At 42.1% G+C, this 18,473-nt stretch overlaps 1 protein-coding gene across 4 annotated transcripts in view; it reads right to left on the bottom strand.

The window, feature by feature from the left end:
* Positions 1–6,114: 6,114 nt before the first annotated feature.
* Positions 6,115–18,473, bottom strand: part of LHFPL2 (LHFPL tetraspan subfamily member 2) — a 145,259-nt gene continuing 132,900 nt past the window's right edge. For all 4 annotated transcript variants that reach the window (XM_019728170.3, XM_019728173.3, XM_088796581.1 and 1 more), the window contains one exon: positions 6,115–8,934. In XM_019728170.3, the coding sequence (XP_019583729.1) occupies positions 8,678–8,934 (257 nt within the window). In that variant the 3' untranslated portion in view covers positions 6,115–8,677. The remainder of the gene's footprint in view (positions 8,935–18,473) is intronic.

Consider the following 18,473-nt stretch of genomic DNA (forward strand, 5'->3'; position numbering starts at 1 on the left):
GTGTTCTTACCACCCTCCCTGTGGGTTCCACATTTACAGTTTAACTTCATGGTTTTGGTAGGACAAAACTAAACATGTAGAATTGTCATTAGCACTGTTCATGTTTTCAAATTTCAAGGGACATGGGAACCACCATGTAGAAATGCAGTGAATGTTAAATTTTATGTTTATCCAAATCTTGATTTGTTTTTTAGCTCCTGTCTTTCTGGGTTTGGTGTGGCTGATGGTGTAGCTAAAACCATCTTGCCACTAAAACCCATTTTTATCTTTTTGCCAATAGGGCCAGAAAATAGTTAATCCTGTTATACCTAGTAATGTTAAATATAGTTGTATAAGATTACTCTGAGTATTACCTTCTCTACATTTAAATAGTTCTAATTTATAGAATCATGGCATGAAGATTTTCTTTTTTAACTCTTTAGTTGTTTTGCAGCACTTAGATATAATCCTAGAATTCTCCAGAACTTTTAAAATATTTTGTGGGGGGGCCGGCCCGGTGGCTCAGGCAGTTAGAGCTCCGTGCTCCTAACTCCGAAGGCTGCCGGTTCGATTCCCACATGGGCCAGTGGGCTCTCAACCACAAGGTTGCCAGTTCAATTCCTCGAGTCCCGCAAGGGATGGTGGGCTCTGCCCCCTGCAACTAAGATTGAACACGGCACCTTGAGCTGAGCTGCCTCCCGGATGGCTCAGTTGTTGGTTGGAGAGCGGGCTCTCAACCACAAGGTTGCCAGTTCAATTCCTCGACTCCCACAAGTGATGGTGGGCAGCGCCCCCTGCAACTAAAAAATTGAACACGGCACCTTGAGCTGAGCTGCCGCTGAGCTCCTGGATGGCTCAGTTGGTTGGAGCCTGTCCTCTCAACCACAAGGTTGCCGGTTCGACTCCCGCAAGGGATGGTGGGCTGTGCCCCCTGCAACTAGCAACGGCAACTGGACCTGGAGCTGAGCTGTGCCCTCCACAACTAAGACTGCAAGAACAACAACTTGAAGCTGAACAGAACCCTCCACAACTAAGATTGAAAGGACAACAATTTGACCATTGTTCCCCAATAAAATCCTGTTCCCCTTCCCCAATAAAATCTTTAAAAAAAAAAAAAAAAAAAAAAAAAATATTTTGTGGGCCAGTGATTCTCAAGATATTTCATGGTTGTGGTATTTGTTACTGTTGGCGGTTTTAAGTATTCTTCAGGTGTTTAGGGGCTAGGGAAAAAAAAAGCCAAAAATCACTGTCTTTTATCTGGTGAGCACAGTGACTACAATATTATGGCACCTACTTATGTAAAAACTGAGCCCACTGGGCATACACATGCCTCTATTTTTTTTTCTAGCGTGAAAGTAATACATACTTGTAGAACCATTTAAAAATGTGGAAAATGATAAATAATAAGAATAGTATGTAATTCTGTCATCTAGGGATATCACTGCTAATGTGTTATTGGATGTTTTCCATTCTTTTTCTAGGCCTATATATAGAGTTAAAGGATATAAACAATGTGGATTTTTAAAATCTTATTTCCCCCTCTTAGCATTATAATGACCTGATAATTTAGCTTTTAAAAATTAACTTTTTATGAAATTAATACACTTCAGTATAAATTATAGGAAATGTTTATAAGCAAAAGAAGATAAAGTTGCTCATAATTTTGCACCCATAAGTAACTACTATTAAAATTTGGTTTATATTTTTCTATTAATTTTCTAGGAAGACAACTGTTTTCCTAAATTTAAAAAATAAAAGGGGCGGCCAGATGGCTCAGTTGGTTAGAGCACAAGCTCTTAACAACAAAGTTGCAGGTTCAGTTCCTGCATGGGATGGTGGGCTGTGCCCCCGGCAACTAAAGATTGAAAAATGGCGACTGGACTTGGAGCTGAGCTGCGCCCTCCACAACTAGATTGAAGGACAACGACTTGGAGCTGATGGGCCCTGGAGAAACACACTGTCCCCCAATATTCCCCAATAAAAAATTTTAAAAGAAATTTAAAAAAAAAGATTTCCCTCTACATGTAATAGATCCTTTCTGACCGTTTAGCTCTCACAAACCTCATTTATTTGGGCCCCTGAAGACCACATTGGTACTGATGTCATTTAGCTCTAGTGGACTCATGCTTGGCTCATTCAATTTTTATCCTGAATGTAGATTTGTCCAGAACTATACTGTTCCAGAATTGGAACATATGGGTAGCGATATTCTGCCATGAGGAAGGAGTCACCAGGAAGTTAAACTGCAATGAGAATGAAGTAGATATGCAAAGACAAGTGGTATGGAAGGACATGGAAAATACCTTCAAAGCTTTCCATTTCCTGTATGGGGGCCTGGCTGCTCACCTGTATTTCATCCTGTTGTTCTTACTGTATTTTCTCCCTGAGCTACCTTGAGTTGGCTTCCTGTTACTGTCAGCTGGAGAATTTTAACAAAGGTTCGTAATCTTTTTTCAATTATGATGTAAATATATATATATTGAACTTTTTTCATATTGCTAAATATATTTCTGTAACATTTAATAGCTGTATAGCTACCTTTTTATGCATGTATTATAAAATATTTTTCAAAGTCCTGTTACTCCTTCAGGCCCTGATTTTTAATTTTTTTGTTATAAATAATTTATTAAGGAATATATTGTTGCTAAATTTGGGTGCCCAGGCTTTTTTCTTTCCTTAGGACAAATTGCTGGGTCAAAGCATAAGTATACTTTTTAAGACCTGTGATGTGCATTGCCAAATTGCTCTCCAGAAAGTTCTATTTATGTCTCCATCAGCAGTGTACAAAAGGTTCTCTTTATCCACACTCTACTAACATTGGATGTCCCTTTTCTAAAAAGTAGTTGACAAATAATCAGGAGATTTATTTTCTGGGCATTCTGGTTTCCCATAATGGGCTCGTCCAACATTACCTGTTTTTTTGTTGTTGTTGTTTTGCTAACTAGTAGTGACTGTGTATCCTGCATCCACAGAGAAGTCTACTTCCTGAAAGCCCGAAGCTAAAGATACTTAGTACAGGATGGAAAAAGAAATGGTGGCCATAGGTAGCCACCCATTGAGCTTCTCTAGGTAAAATTAGATTGGCTTTAACTACAGGTTATGTTATTCTTCACAGTTTTTTTAACAACTCTTTTTGAGATCAATTCTAAATGATAATCTGGGCAGACAGAAGATTCTTTTTTCTCCTACTAACTTAATGAAGACTTACTGTATATCAGAGACTATACTAAATGCTTTGCATACATCGCTTAATTCTCACACAAAACCTATGATGTAATTTCTGTTGTCCCCATTTTTATAGAGCAGTACGATATTATCCCGTCACTCAGTGAGTGGTGGTGAAGGGTTAGGGAGGGGCAGCTATACCCAGGTCCCCTGACTCCTGCCAAGTGTGGGGCTGCTTCTGCCACATGCTGCCACCTCTCCAATTCTCTTTCTTTTCCATCCTTCCACATTTTCAGTAATTCATATCCATCTTTTAGGGACAATGGATCCTAGAAAGAAAGTCAACCAAGAAAAACAGCGTGTATCTTTGATATCTCCAACCAAGGCCTTGCTTCCACAACGTGTGGGTGAGTACCCTGCTGTCTGCTCTTCAGCAACGTGCACTTACTGAATGGTCTGGCTTTTTTGTGTGTGTTTGGAGAAACTTTAGTTGAAGGTATATCCTTATTTATCAGGTTAACTATGAAGAAGATTTGCCTCTTATGTAATCATAATAGCTGCTTATCCTGGATGAGAGATTACTTATAATAAGAAAATAACAAAAACTCAAACTGTCATTTGTTTTACCACAGTCATATACTTGATGAATTTTTAGTGTTTTTTTTAGGATTCAGTGAATTGCAACACATGGTGTCATCTTCAAAAGTATGAAACATTACCAGGTTTTTCTCTGAAAGGGAGGAAAGATCAGTGTTTTCATCAGTTGTCATCTTATGATATGTCTTGTTGGAGTTATACTTGGAAGTTATTCTGAGAGTTTTTTACTATGCAGAGATGTTGGAAGGGTTTGTATTGGCCTTCTTCTCACCCTGTACCTTCTAGGTAGAAGGAAACTAGAGCTGTTTGAGAATGTAGACTTTGGTGTCAAACCTGTATTTGAGCCTTGGCTTTGCTACTTACTAACCTGGGACAAATTACTTAAATCAGTTACCTAGTGACAGTTAATTTAACCTATAAAATGAGAATAGTAGTTTGTACTCATAGGGTTTTGATGAATAAATGAATTATATAAAGTGCTTAGCACAGTACCTGCAGATACAAAATATACAACAATTAAACGCTTATTGTATGCCGTGGATATTGATGACTTTCAAATCTCTATCTCCAACCTGGTCTTCTCTCCACAGTGTATTTTCAGCTGTGCACAGGACTTCCCCATTGGCAGCCCAAGCAGAACCTTCCCTCCTCCTGTCTCAGCTTCTCCTTGGTTTCTGATCTTGGCGGTGGCATCGCTTTCCACCCTGTGCCCAAGCAGAACACCTCGGAATCTCCTGGATTCTTTCCTCGCCTCCTTCCTAATCAGTCACCAAGCTCTCCATTCTTTTCCCCTAACATCTTTCTAATTTCAATTTCTTCACTGTCACCTGCCTTAACTCAGGCTTTCTTTAGAGAATAGATTGTTATGGTTTCCACCAAACATAGGCACTTGGTTGGGCCTGCTTGCTTGCAGGTGTTAGATTTTTCAGGCTATCTGGCTATAAGAAGCCAAAGAGCTGGGACTATCTACGTTTTTTTGATTAATTTTCCTTTCCCATGTGGTTTTGCTACTTCCTCTTATTTCTTTATGCTCTTATCGACATCCTATGTACCTAAACAAAATGAACAGTTTACTCCTTAAAGACTAATATTGCAGAATTCTCCCGGGTGAAGAGGAAGCTGCAAGGAAGACGATAGTGGGGACAGCGGTAGGATGGCCCCCACCAAATGACTTAGCGGCTGATAGCGGTTCTAAAATAAAGACAATTACTGGTTCTTGCTTTTTAAGAGGAGACTAAAAGTTTGTTTTGATGCCCTTATTCTTTAGTGTTTGAGTTAAAAAACGTACTGAATTTTTGGAAACTACTGAAATAACCCACTTATAGGAAAGGTCCAGGATAGTCAAGACTGTTCCTAAGTGGTTCTTTGTTAAGTGAAGACTTTAAGGAGAGCTAGGAATAAGTTGAATGCAGTATGTTCCAGGAAGATCAGTCATGGAAAGTTCATCCAGTAGTGGAATTGCTAAGTAAAAACGAAGGGTGAAGTGGGAAGTGCACGTGAGGGTTCCCCAGCCTATGCTGAAATTTAAAGCCAGGGTCTTTTCTCTTGTGGACTAACTCTTGAGAAAAATGTAATAACAGCTACAAAAGCAACTGAAAAATTCTAATTTTGCTTGGATTATTTAGGTCATAATCTGGAAAATTTTTCTTTAATGATTTCAATAATTTTGTCAGCTTTTAACTTTTATTTCTATTAGAAATCGGGCAGGTGTCAAGTATATTTAGAAACCAAAGCAGAAATGTAGTTTCAGCTGTCAAGGTCCTAGATCAAGAAAAGAGCCATTTTTGTTTATTCTGTCATAAAAGTGCTTTGTGGGATATGGAGAATCGAGTAAGAGTTGTTAGTGTCATCTTTTGAGTTTATAAATTAGAATTCTTCTGGATGAGGCTTTTTATGGGCAGGATTGCCTTCAGGAAATGTGGATGTGAAACTGCTCCAGGATTGGCTTTTAATTTCGGTATTTTTGTTGGAAGAACTGAACATGCCCTTCAGTTGACTTTGTTCTTTGTCATTATTATACGTATTTCTTTATACATTTACATGTCCTTGTAAAACCTTCCTAATGCTTTGAAGCATTTTCATATTTCTTAATTTTACTTTAAGATGTTTGTATAGTATTTGAGACGGTTTCTTTTTATAATTACATTGATGCTTCTCCAAAGAAGAAATACGTACAGTACTTGAAGTTAAGCTAATCTAAGGTAGGGAAATATATGTTACTAGTAAATGGAATAGTTAAAATACCTGAATATCTTTTTCCTATCATCAATATTACAAAGAAGTTAGTGTTTAAAATTTGACTATAGGTATTTTCTTCATCAAATTATATACATCATATTAAGACCAATATACTTAGACTTGAAAGAGTCAGAATGAGTTTGCAAAATCTGGTTTAATTCAGAACTGGGGAGAGGAACACGTTGTGAAAATACATATGCACAGGAACCTAATCAATGCTAGACAAACAATGTATTAGTTTACAATACAATAACCACAAATTTGAAGGCTAAAGTTGAGTCCATGAGGGGTAAATACAATTTATAGTTGGCTCAAGTGGCTGTTGAATATCAAGGGGTGCTGAGTTCCTTCAAAGCATCTAATGACCCCCCCCAGCCCTGGAAGGAGTTTCACCACAGTCTCAGGAGAAATCCCAGTCGTGCCTTTAACCCTTTGGGCCCTTGGGAGTCATTGCTGCCCAAATACAGATGCAGGCGGGGGATTTCCAGTGGCCACATGTTATTGCACAGAGAGGTCTGTTCTAAGCCAGATTCTATGGCTAAGAAGGTGTGAGAGCAGCCCTTACATAGTGGTCTAGCATTAACACGGTCTATCAAAGCATGTTAAGAAATAGCTCCTTAGTGATTATGTACCATCTACTAGTTATCACACTAACAGAAAAGGCAATAGGGCAGCTTCACATTTCATATGAAAGACTAGCATTAAGTGGGCCTGGCTTGCTGGCTTCACTTTCACATAAATCTAGTGATTATTTTAATTTAGACCCAGAAAAAAATGATTTCATACCAGTCTTTTCTTCACATAGGTTTGTGTAGCATTAAAAATGTTATGGGTTAGTGACTAGGCCATGTAGGCGATAATGTTTAACTCTTCCTTTGCCAAAACAGAAACAATAATCCCTGTTCTGACTCCTGTCCAGTTTCAAAAAAAACAGAAAAACCACACATACATACACCTTTGTTATTGCACATCTTTCACACAGATTTGTGTATGTATAATATATATATCTATATATATATTTTAAATATGCTACACATAAAAAAGACTATGGCACTTTACAGAATACATGTTTAACAAAGATCATTACACCACAGATGTTTGAAAACTATACAAAAACCCTTACACAATTAATGTAACATTGTTGAATTAGCACACAGGTTTAAAGAATCCACAGAATCCAAGGCAAATATTTCTGCTTTCTTGGAGTTCATCGAGAAGCCCAGCCCATCACAAAACTTTAAGCACAAACGCAAGCAATAATAAATAAGACTTTTCTGGTAGTAGTAATGGTCCAGGTATATTAGATTTTTAGACTGAGGCGATTAGGTGATTGATAGAAATTTATTAGAAAAATAGGTGTGGGTCAACAATCAGTCTAATTATTTTTAACATTTCCTTCTAACATACTCGTATTCCTCCTATTCAGTGGTTTTTAACAGCTCTGCGGTTTGGGTCTAGACTAGCATGATTTTGGATGTGCCCTTCATTCCAACCAAGCCTAAGTAAGTGTAGGCGGGTGCTCTGAGCTTGGTCGATCTCTTTTTTGCATTAACTTTCTACTCTGTGCTTTCGGAATGAAGCTTTTGTTGCAGTTCGCTCACCAGTTGTAGCAATTTCATGTTACTTCAGTCTTTTCAGCATCACCATCAATAACTAGAAAAGCTGAGTCCGGTGATTAGCTCCTTTTTTTTTTTTTTAATGCACAAAATGGCATTCTGCTGCTGTTAGGGTTGGAAATATAGCTGACTACAGCATGGTTACCAAACTGTGGGAAAAGGTCTCCCACAAGTGCCGAGATTCTGGCAAGTTCGCCCAGTGAACATCTGAATGAGCCAGAGCTGGCTCGGAGACCTGTGTCCCTGGAATGAGGAAACAGTGAGGTTTCCTTTGGCAGTCAAAGCACAACCCAAACTGAGGAGACTTAAAGCATGTGATCTCTGGGCCAGGACTGGTGCTACTGGGAAGCAGAATGAATTCGTCTCCACTAGCAGGATTTTGTACTTTTATTCTCATGATCGTATAGGTCCTTATTCTTTCTTTAATCTTGGAGAGACAGTTCAGTTGATTCAGCTTACCCTGGAATGCAGCCTAGAATGAGTTCCACAACAGGCTTCCCACTGTCCCTGCTGACCCTTTGGATGAGCTAAGCAAAGGCAGTTTTCTTGCTATGCCCTTTGCACACATCCTGTCCCCCAGTAAGTGTATACTCTGGTGTGCTCTGCAACTGAGACAACTTGAAAGAGCTAGGAGGAAACAAAACACCAACCCCAATACCTCGTTCTGAGGCAGAGATGCTCACAGGCCTGCAACCTTGTGGCAGAAACGCATCTCAGAACAGCTGCAAGTCTGGCTCACAGTCTCTTTTGTTACCAGAGAAATGCCACTTTAATGGTTTAGATCATTATCCTTCATTGAGCTTTGGGGGAAAGGCACTGTGACTGAACTTGTCAACTACACATCAGTGCTTCTGTACTGGTGTCAGGTTCCATCTCCTGTAATTGGTACGGTGGCCCTCACGTGTAGTCACTGCTCAGCTAGGTGTTGCCTCTCGTCATTGGTCCTGTTAAGGCTCGGGGCTGTGGAATGTGGCTTTGGAAGGCAAAGGCTAGTTCTTCACTTGACTCAAACGACAAAATCCGAGGTGGGCTGTTTCACAAGGTTATACAAGGAAGAAAATGGCATTAATGTCTTTTCCAAATTAAAGGAGGCAGATAAGGTTTTTCCCCTCTTCAATTTCTTCCTGTACTTTGTCACTGGAGGTGGCGATTTCTGCTTGTGCAGAGAAGATGGCACAGATGAAGGTGAGGACTGTTCCGCCGATGGCAGTGTAAAAGGCCCAGCCCAGGGAGCAGTCTCCAGGTTTGTAGGCCGACGCATAGTGTCCACAGTAGGCAATGGCCTTCTGACAGCCCCAGCCAGCAGGGTAGAGTATCAAACCGAGAATAAGGAACAGGCCTGCAAGGGCAGAAGAGAAAAGCAGTGAAAACACCCATGGTTCCACCTTGTAACGTGAGTAACTGGACAGATCTGTTGTAATTGTTACTTGATTTGCCTGCTTTGGGCTCTGGCATCCGTCCTGCAGTAGCAAGTGGTAGGGACTATTTTATGCCACTAATCTGGCCTGATCAAGAAATGTCATCACTTTACTAGAAATATTTTTAGCCTCTTTCGTACATGTTGGAATTGTACCAATAGTTTCTCTTCTAGAAAAGCAAGTTAACTTGTTTTTGAGGTGAGCCTTTCCCTTTCAGTATAAGGCAGAGGCTGGCAAACAAAGGCCAAGTAACCACGTGAGTGTGGCCGTGGTTTCGGAAATAGTTTTATTGGAACACCTCTATATATGCCCATTAGTTTGTGGAGCCTATGGCTGCTTTCGTGCTGGAACAGTAGACTGAGTATTAGTTGCAGAACCTATGGCCTGCCAAATCTGAAGTATTTCCCATCTGGCCCTTTGGAGGAAAAGTTAGCCAACCCTGGTCTAAGGGAATTCACACAGCATCATCTGATGTCACCTGGATTAAATGCAACAGACCAGATCTTAACCTGATGTCAGTGCTTTAAATAAACCCCCAGGAGTCTGATGGCATTCAACAACAACCAGCTGCATGCTTGGGACAGAGATTGCTATATGTGCATCTACATTTAGAAATAAAAAACGTTTGTGAACTTCATAAGAATTTTTTGTCTGAATGCTATTAGGTGCACTCGGCCTGGAGTAGACACTAATAAGCTGTTTCCCTTTTGCTGACAACTACCCTGTCATACTAAACGTCCATTTTTTCTATTCCTACAGCTTTACTGCCCACTGTGTAATTGAGAGTTATTCTTCATGCTAGCCTGGCGGTTAGGAGCTACTCCAGGTCCAGGACTAAGGCAAGTGAAGCACAAAATGTAAGGGGACAGCCCCTTTTAGGTGCCTGCCCTGTGCTGGCGGGAAGCTGAGTGTACGTGCGTTGCGTGCGTCACCGTACTCCTGGTTACAGCCACACAGCAAAGGCGTTTATGAGGAAGTCTGGCACCTGAAATGACAAAGGGAACGGGACCCTCAAATCCTACCCAACGAAACTTTCTTTGTAGAAAAGATGCTGCAAGAGGATGGCTTCATTCTATGTGGCAGGAAACAAAAATGGTTTTCTCTCCAGTATGACACCTATATAATCAAGATTGCTAATTCACAACCAAAAAATCCTGTTTTTAGATACCATGGAATAGCAGTTCTGTCCTCAAATTAATCTTGGCTCAGTTCTTTTTTCCTGTCTTCACTGAAATTCTCTGAGTTTACCACACCAAAGCTTCCAAGTCATTTAAAGCAACTTCCCCACATAAAGAACATAACTGAATTTGTGGTAGTGTCAGGTTTTAAGGAAGGTCAGGGACAGTATTTGAAATCACAGATCACAACTTTCATAGAGCTGTCTTCATCCTGTGATGGCATCTTCTCTGAAAGCATGGTAGTTTACTGCTGGGATGGGTTCCTGGGTCTGATTGTCCCTACTTCCCAAATTAATCTCGTTGTATGCTGAATGACGGGGTACTTTCTAGCAGGGATGGAATAGAGGGAATTTGTGCACATACTCGTTTTCTGAAGAAGGGTGCTTCACCAAAGCAGCTTTGTAATCTTGCAACCCTCTATTTCTCCAGCGGTTGGAGTGCTGGGACCAGGGAGGCATTGATGTGTAGCTGAAGAAATGCAATCCACTGTTGGGAAGCATAAGTGAAAGGAGCTGCAGACTGCGGCATCTTGGAGAGATGCTGTTAGAAATGGCGGGTAGCATAGAGTGAATTCCCCAAGGATAAGGCAGCTAGTAGAGAACGTGTCGGTACTCTGGAATATGCAAGGTCTTGAAGGAGCAATCTTGGTTTGGGTGTCTGGGGTCAATTCAGAGGCTAGAAATCATGTAGCAGTAAAGCCCCTATAGTCTAGTGTGAGCTGTAACACAAACCAGCAAGATAACGGACTACAGCAAAGACTCACTAAATTAAGAGGTGGGTCAGTTAAGAGTTCAGAATTGGAAGTAAGACAGAGGTTTGAATGCAAGTTCTGCCACTTAGGAGCTGGGAGAACTTAGAAAAGTCTCTTAACCTAAGTATGATTCCTCACCTGTAAAATGGGCTCCTGCTTAAGTCCTAAGGTGGTTGTGAGTACTGAAGTCTATAAAGAGTACTTTCTGCATCCTTAACAATAACAGCAGCAACAACAAAACTGGAACACAGAGTAGCACCTGGCAGTAGGTTAAAGCCTTTTGCAGACCCCGCCCATATGTAAGCACAAGTAGTTTAAAGTTTACCGGCTATGAATAAGCAGGTCAGCTTATTTTTGAGGGTATAATTTGAAAAGTGTAATAATTGGGGGAGAGAGGAGGACCCAGGCTACAATTAGGTACCCTTGAAAGAATAAACCATCTCCATCTTACTCATCTGGGGAGATCTAAACATTATGGAGCTAATTTTTTCATATTTCCAAGGCCTATGATAAATCCTAATTAATCCCCACCTTGTTTCTTAGGAAACTTCACCCGAGGTACATGGAACTTTGTAGTTTCTTTCTCTGGTCCTATGTTCCCACCCTGGGCACCGTGAGGCACCATCCCTGGGACTTCTGTAAGGACTCAGAGGGACTCTGGCGTGTAGCCACGGCTGCCAAGCTCTAGCACAGGCCTGAGGTAAGGGAGCATGAGCTGCTCGTCCCTTTAAGAGACCAGTGTTCGTATTTGAATTGTGGCTCCACTTAAATGTTAACTGCACACACTGTTTGTATTCCGTGGCTTAAACAAGCCCAATAATTGAAATTAATGCATTTTAATATGGTAGGGACAGAAAGCATGGTGTTTGTTGTCACATAGCCGCTCTGCTACCCTATGCCGGGCTCACAAAATTCCTTAATTTGGCTGTCTCCGATCCTTTTGGGAAGTAGACAGGTCTAAATTAAATAATACAATCCTTATTTTACCATCACTTTTCACAGCCAGGAACACTCACTCCAGTACGCCTCCCTGGCTGTCTGTAGCTGTTCCGTTTTAAAGTCCCTAGCTCTGTTCAAGTTCCCGAAGTGCTTTAGGCCATCTTAAAATCTAGTGGCTGCTACTGGCCAATCACTTTGTGAATGACAGGACTGAGACTTACCATACAAAAGTTCCATGCTTCTGAGTTGGTCAAAAGCCTCAGCTTGAATATTCATAAGCCCACAGGGCATTCCATGTGGGAGGGTAACAAAAAGTGGGCTGTAGTCTGTCTCTAAGCCCCAGTGGATGTGATGTGTGCCGAAAGCACACGCTCCCTGACCCGCGCAGCTGGCCTAGACAAACACAAGAGTCTCTTATCCGAACTCTCATTGGGTCAGGGAGGAAGTTGCCACTATCTGTCCTGTCCTGGCTGTGGACCTCCTGCCACTCAACAGAGCTGTCATTAGCATGGGTAATGCCATGAAAATGCAAGACTTGTGTCTGAGAGAAAGAAAAGAGTAGGTCTTCAGGTAAGCAAAAAACAAAGTCACATTTGTCATCTTTACAGGTACTTAGAAAAAGGCTCTTCTATCAGAGGAGTTCTAGACTGTAGTGCTTCCCGTGGCCTGTCAGGGGCCACACTTAGGCCTCACCTGCTCTTAGGGCCCAGTGCAACTTCTGAGCAGTGGTTCCCGGGCCCCAGTAAGCATCCTTTAGTGATGTACAAACATCATCCAAACAGATTCTTTTGTTTCCTAGTAAAATTATTGAGAAAAAGTCATCAAGGTTTCCTATGTTACTCTCAGAGTAAAAGCCAGCTTCCTTTCCTGGCCTTCAAGGCCCCGTGGGATTCAGCTCCTTCTTACCCATCTGCACTCACCTCTGCCTTTTACACCCTGTTCTCTCCGCCCCAGCCACATGGCTCTTCCCTGCACACAGCAGGCGTCTGTTCCTCTCCACGTGGTCTGCAAACGCCACCTTCTCAGTGTGGTCTTTCAGTCCAATCTATTTAAAATTTCAACCACCTATTTCTCCCTACTTGCTCTCCCCGTTCCTTGCTTTATTATGTCTTCTTAAAACTTATTACACAAAATATATTCTTTGAGTTACATGAAACTATCCATATTTGACCATTTTTTACCTACACAAATGGCCATTTCATATGGTTCAACCTACTAATTTTACTTAATTATTTTGATGGTTCATCCATCTCCATCCTAGACTCTAAGCTCCATGATGACAGGGATTTTTGTGTGTTTGGTTCACTGCTATAAAGCTAGTGCTCAGAATAGTGCCTGGCACTTAGTAGGAACTTGATAATACTCTGTTAAATGTCAGTGCAATTTGTTTTGTAATAACATATTTCTAAGCCATAGTGCCCTTGGGAAAAACAGTAAAATAACTTTGACAGATACCAGTCAATAAGAATGAAATGTGCCATCAGGAAATAGAGACTCTTGGTTGGCTGCCTTATCCTGCCACACTGCCCTGTTCTAGGCCTGTAAATCCCAGGATTTAGAAACTTGTGCCCCAAATTCCAGATGGGCTTGATGACACCAGCTAAGGAGAGTTAAAGTCCATGACGTCTTAAAGAAGCAAGTCAGACAGCAGGCAAGAGAAGACGGTGAAACATACCAAGTCTGCTGCAAACTGGGCCTGGTTTCCCAGTCCTCAATGTGGAGCACACCCAGGGAGTATTAACTTGGTTGTGGGTTATGTCCAGAGGCCAAATGGGAGGTGAGTTGTGCTCTGGATTGAGTTTCATAAAAGAACGGAGCCAGAAAATAGTCTGATCTCCCTCTGCAGCTATTAAAAAGGCAGTTCCTGAAGTTAGGACAGCTTACAGTGCTCTCGGGGGCCTTCTGCTGCCTTTCCTTAATGCATTGTTGTTTTGGGGTTTGTGTGTTTGTGGAGGACAATAGAGAAACTAAAGGACTAGGCCAGGAGGCATTTGCTTTTCTTCTGACTGACGCCTCTCCCCAGTGCCTGGCTGAGCAGTGACAGGCCCAGCTGGGAGAAGGAGGAAAAGCAGAAAAAAATGATACTGGCCAGTAACTAAGGAAAATAGCTACCACTGAAAGAAACCACAGTAACTCAGAGGGCTGGTCACTGCTGCAATGACTTGATAGAATGAAACCTAGGATGGTACCATTTTTCACAACCTCAGAAGAGATCCTCATTCTTCCCTCCTGTCTTCTCTTTTGCTAACAGCCTCCCGGTTCACTATACCAAGAGGATTAGAAGATGTCAGCATGAGGTCACCTGGGGGATGACTCAACCTTATCTGGGGAGGAAAAAAAAGTAAATGAAAAGAAACTGATCGTTCGTCACTTGGACTACCCTACAGCTGCCACCACAGCCGGAAGACAGCCCTGACCACTTCACGGAGGCCTCTCACCATTGGCTGGGCACCAGCTATGACAGCGCAACACCTACCACGCCCCTCTGCTATTTTAGTAGTATTTTCCCCTACCTGGAATGAGCTTTCAGACACAACCCTGGATTCCCAGCAGTTCTTACTGTACAGGGATTTTCAGAGTCAATATGGGCAATCTAAACATGTGGTTCGGGTTTAACGCAGATAATCAGATTCCATGAGCTGTGTCACATCACTGCTTTTCCAGTGCCAAAAACATAGAAGGTGCTACAAATAAATCAATAAAAGAACGAAACATACCAGGAAAAGTAAAGTCAGTCTTCCTGCTTTCTGATCAACATTCAGCACCAACTGTGATTAGACCAGCCACGAAATTATAGGTCTTAGGTAATTTTCTTGCTACTGCCCTGGAATCAGACAATGTGCTATGAACTACAAGTTTTAATCAAATCCCTAAGGTGGGAAGAAAACCTTCTCCATAATCCAGCCAAGCCCCCAATTTTGGAAAGATGAGGCATTGCTAAATACATTAAATAATATTTTACTTGGTCTGAAGATGACCACCTCAAGCTTTAAGATTATGGGATGCTAGGAATGGGGGAGCCGAATCTGAACCACAGCGCTCCAGTTTGTGAAGGAAGTGGGCAAAGGCTCCATGGCTATTTCGCAGACTTTCCCTGGCTGTTTTAGTGCCTCATCCTTCCCTCCAACTCAGTCACACAACCACCACACTTTCAAAATCTGCCGGCCAAGAGACTCAGGGTTTCTTGTGTTTTTGTTTTTTTGTGGGGACAGAAGAAGGCCATTGTTCCTGGCCTAAAAAGTGGAAGAACTAAAGGCTGGCTCCTTTTGCAGAATAACAGCACACTTCTAGTTCCTCTTCACACAGACTTCTAGACTAAATAGCAAAGACTAGACCTCAGCTTGCAAAGGAAATTTACTAAGGACAGGAAGGAAACAAGACCATCTGTTACTGGTACCGGCAACCTGTGGCGAGGCCCCCCAGGAGGGACACGACACTTAGCCTCCATGGGGTCATAATCAAGAAGCGCATTCTAAAGCTATGAAATACCCTCTCTCTGGAGAGTGAGTTCACAGCAGACAGTCGATAGGCTTAGTATCTGATAAATTCGGGCTCCACAAGGGGATCCCTGAGGCGTGTCCACTGAGGGTGCTCGTCCTGGTGCAGCACAGGAATGGGTGGCGTGAAGGGTGGAGGAGTAGGATGCTGTAGGGTTTCAGAGGCTTTAAATACTTTCAGGCCAGTGACAGTCAAGGAATTTTGTCATCCTACACCACCGTTCCCTAAACACCACCACTCTTATCCGTGCTGACTGCTTGGGCACTCATCCACCTGGAAATACCCCCTCATCTCAGTTCAAATGTCACCTCTATGCAAAACATGTGTCACACTTCCTGCCGGAATGTTATTGTGTATGCTCCCACTGCCCTGTGTACGTCCCTCGTTAGCACACTGTTATTTTTGTATATTTTTAACAACTATTTACTGAGTTACCTACTAAGTGCCAGACATGTTTCTCAGCCCTGAGGATATAGCAATACCCTACCAGGACTCTCGAGTCCCTCGAGGGCAGAAAAGTTTTATTCCTCTTGGTATACGTTGCAGTTTTGTCATGTCACTTACCATAAACGTGATGGGTGTGTCACAGTTAACCTTGGGGAAAAATGGTCAAGAGTTCAACGTATTTCTGGCTTTGAAATAGCTATTGACTCATTTAGGAACCTAGAAGGGGACTAGCAAACATCCATTCCCCTGTCAACATATCAGAAAAACTGTCACCCTGTGGTGTTTCTCCCTGTCACGTCTACCCTAAATCTTTATTATTTCCCAAATCATCTTCCATGCTGACAGCTGGAAGTCATTTTGGTAGCCTCTAATAGCTATCTGTAGGTCAACTGTTGTTAGGTAGGGACATCTCTCTTTCACATACCCCAAGGCAAATTGTCCAGTACTATTCGGTTGTGCTTTGAGGAAGGCACACCATGTACAGACCATATTCAGTTCCCCATCCACTGAATTTGCCATCAAGCTCTTCTCTTCCCAAAGGTCATGGTATGAACCTGTGCACTTCTCATGAGCAGGGACTCTGGAGACACGCTAGTGAGCTTATTCTCAGTCACCAAAACAAAGCTAAACTAGGTTCCTTACACACTTTTAAAAAAGAAGGGGTGCAACTTAGAATTTCATGGGGAAAAAGTTTAAATAAAAATTATAACTAAATGCTTAACCAGCTGTGGGGAAAACTCTCCAGAACAATGAATAGTTTTTGCTATTCATTGTAAGTTTACTATTCATTTACTATTCACAGTAAGTGTTACTGTGACATAATATACATTTGTCCCACAATAAAACAGCATTAGTTCCAAGGCCTTCTAGATGCTTCAAAGTATGTATTTTTGGCTCATAGGAACTCCAATCTGATGGTAAACTTGTTGACCGAGGTAAAGAGTGTGTTCCCTGTTCTTTTGCTTCTACGACTCCATCCAAACTCCACATAAGTGCTTAGGACGCGTCCTCTACACATACTGTGCTGCTGACCCACTTCACGTGTCATTTCTGATTCCCATTTCCTTTCTAGTCTTCACATCTTTGGAACCCTTTGGAAAGGTCTTCTGTGGTGAAAAGGATATATTCCAAGTAAAGATGACATGGAGTTGAAGCGATAAACATCTTCCCCCAATTTTATACAGTCAAAACTAATACTTTTTAAGTAAAGCTGGAAGTTTGTGCAGGTGATTAGAATTTTTAATAATCATCCTGATTATTATTATAATACCAATGGCAGCAGTTAGTGCTTCTGAGCACTGCAATATGCCATGCGCTGACCAAGCACTTTAAATATAACTCACTTAGTCCTAGTAACAGCCTTACGAGGCAGATACTATTAATATCCTCATTTGAAAAATGAGGAAACTGAGACACAGATGGATTAAGTAAAGTTGGAGAGCTAATCGGTGGAGCTGGGACTCATCCAGGCAGCCTGGCGCCAGTCCCTCCTGAGCCATCACACCCACATCGTGTTTCCCCGAAAATAAGACCTAACCGGACCATCAGTTGTAATGTGTCTTTTGAAGTAAAAATTAATATAAGACAGGGTATAATATAAGACTTTATATTAATTTTGGTTCCAAAAGATGCATTAGAGCTGATTGTCCGGCTAGGTCTTATTTTCGGGGAAACACGGTAGTAGACTGCTGCTTCACTGCAAACCAGAAACTAGCTTCCAAGACAAAAGCATCTGTCCAGCAGAATGGGGGAGACTGATACGTACCTACAAGCTGGCTGGCTTACACCTGTGAGAGGTTAGAGAGGATGACCAGCTACCTAGTGAGGAAGCACAGGCGTGCGATGCCGGGTGAGGGGGTGGGAAGGCTGCACCAAAATAAAGTGTCCTCTATTGTGAGGCAGGTTGATTTGCTAACCCGACAGCAAGACATGAAAATAAAGACGTTCCATCCATACCTTCTCTTCCTGATCCAAGTGTCACCAGCCTACCTATTATTGCAATATAGATACCACTTTAGAATGGCTGCCCTTGGCCAAAGCAACTTCTAGAAAGAAAAACCTAGTGAACAGGCAGAACAATGTAAAGTTTGCTATGCTGTAGAACACGGTATGCGCCAAATACTGCAAGTAAAGCACAAAACCCATCAGACCAGAGGAAAAACTAAGCTGTACAATCCGCTTGCATTTCAGTCTTTGCCTGAGAGTCTACCTGCACGTCCACCTAGAACACTAATGCTCACCACAGAAAACGCACCTTCTGTCCTGTCCCTCCAGGACAGACCTCTGCAGCCGGGTAGACAAAATCCCGCACCGAGAGCATTCTCAGTCAGCCCCAGAATTAATGACATCCCTCCTCCGGCAGGTCAGGCCATTGTGTAACCACCTCGCCGCCTCCACATGGCCTTTCTTCCTTCATAGAACAGCTGATGATCTTTGTCTTTCCTGACCTCCTACCCATGAATCTTTGAGCCTGTCTCGTACACGGTAGGTGTGAGTTAACCCTGTGTTAACAGATCTGCTTGTCTCAGTGCCTGTATGCAGGGGAAGCTGCTCCCCATCTCAGGCACCTGGTGCTCGTATGACAACTGTGGACAGCAGGACAGTGGCCCTCGGGCCTCTTCTTCCCCCGAAGGAGAGCTGTGGTCCT

Source organism: Rhinolophus sinicus, chromosome 3 (genome assembly GCF_057876585.1).
Source record: "Rhinolophus sinicus isolate RSI-liver-muscle chromosome 3, RSI-T2T, whole genome shotgun sequence".
Lineage (NCBI taxonomy): Eukaryota > Metazoa > Chordata > Mammalia > Chiroptera > Rhinolophidae > Rhinolophus > Rhinolophus sinicus.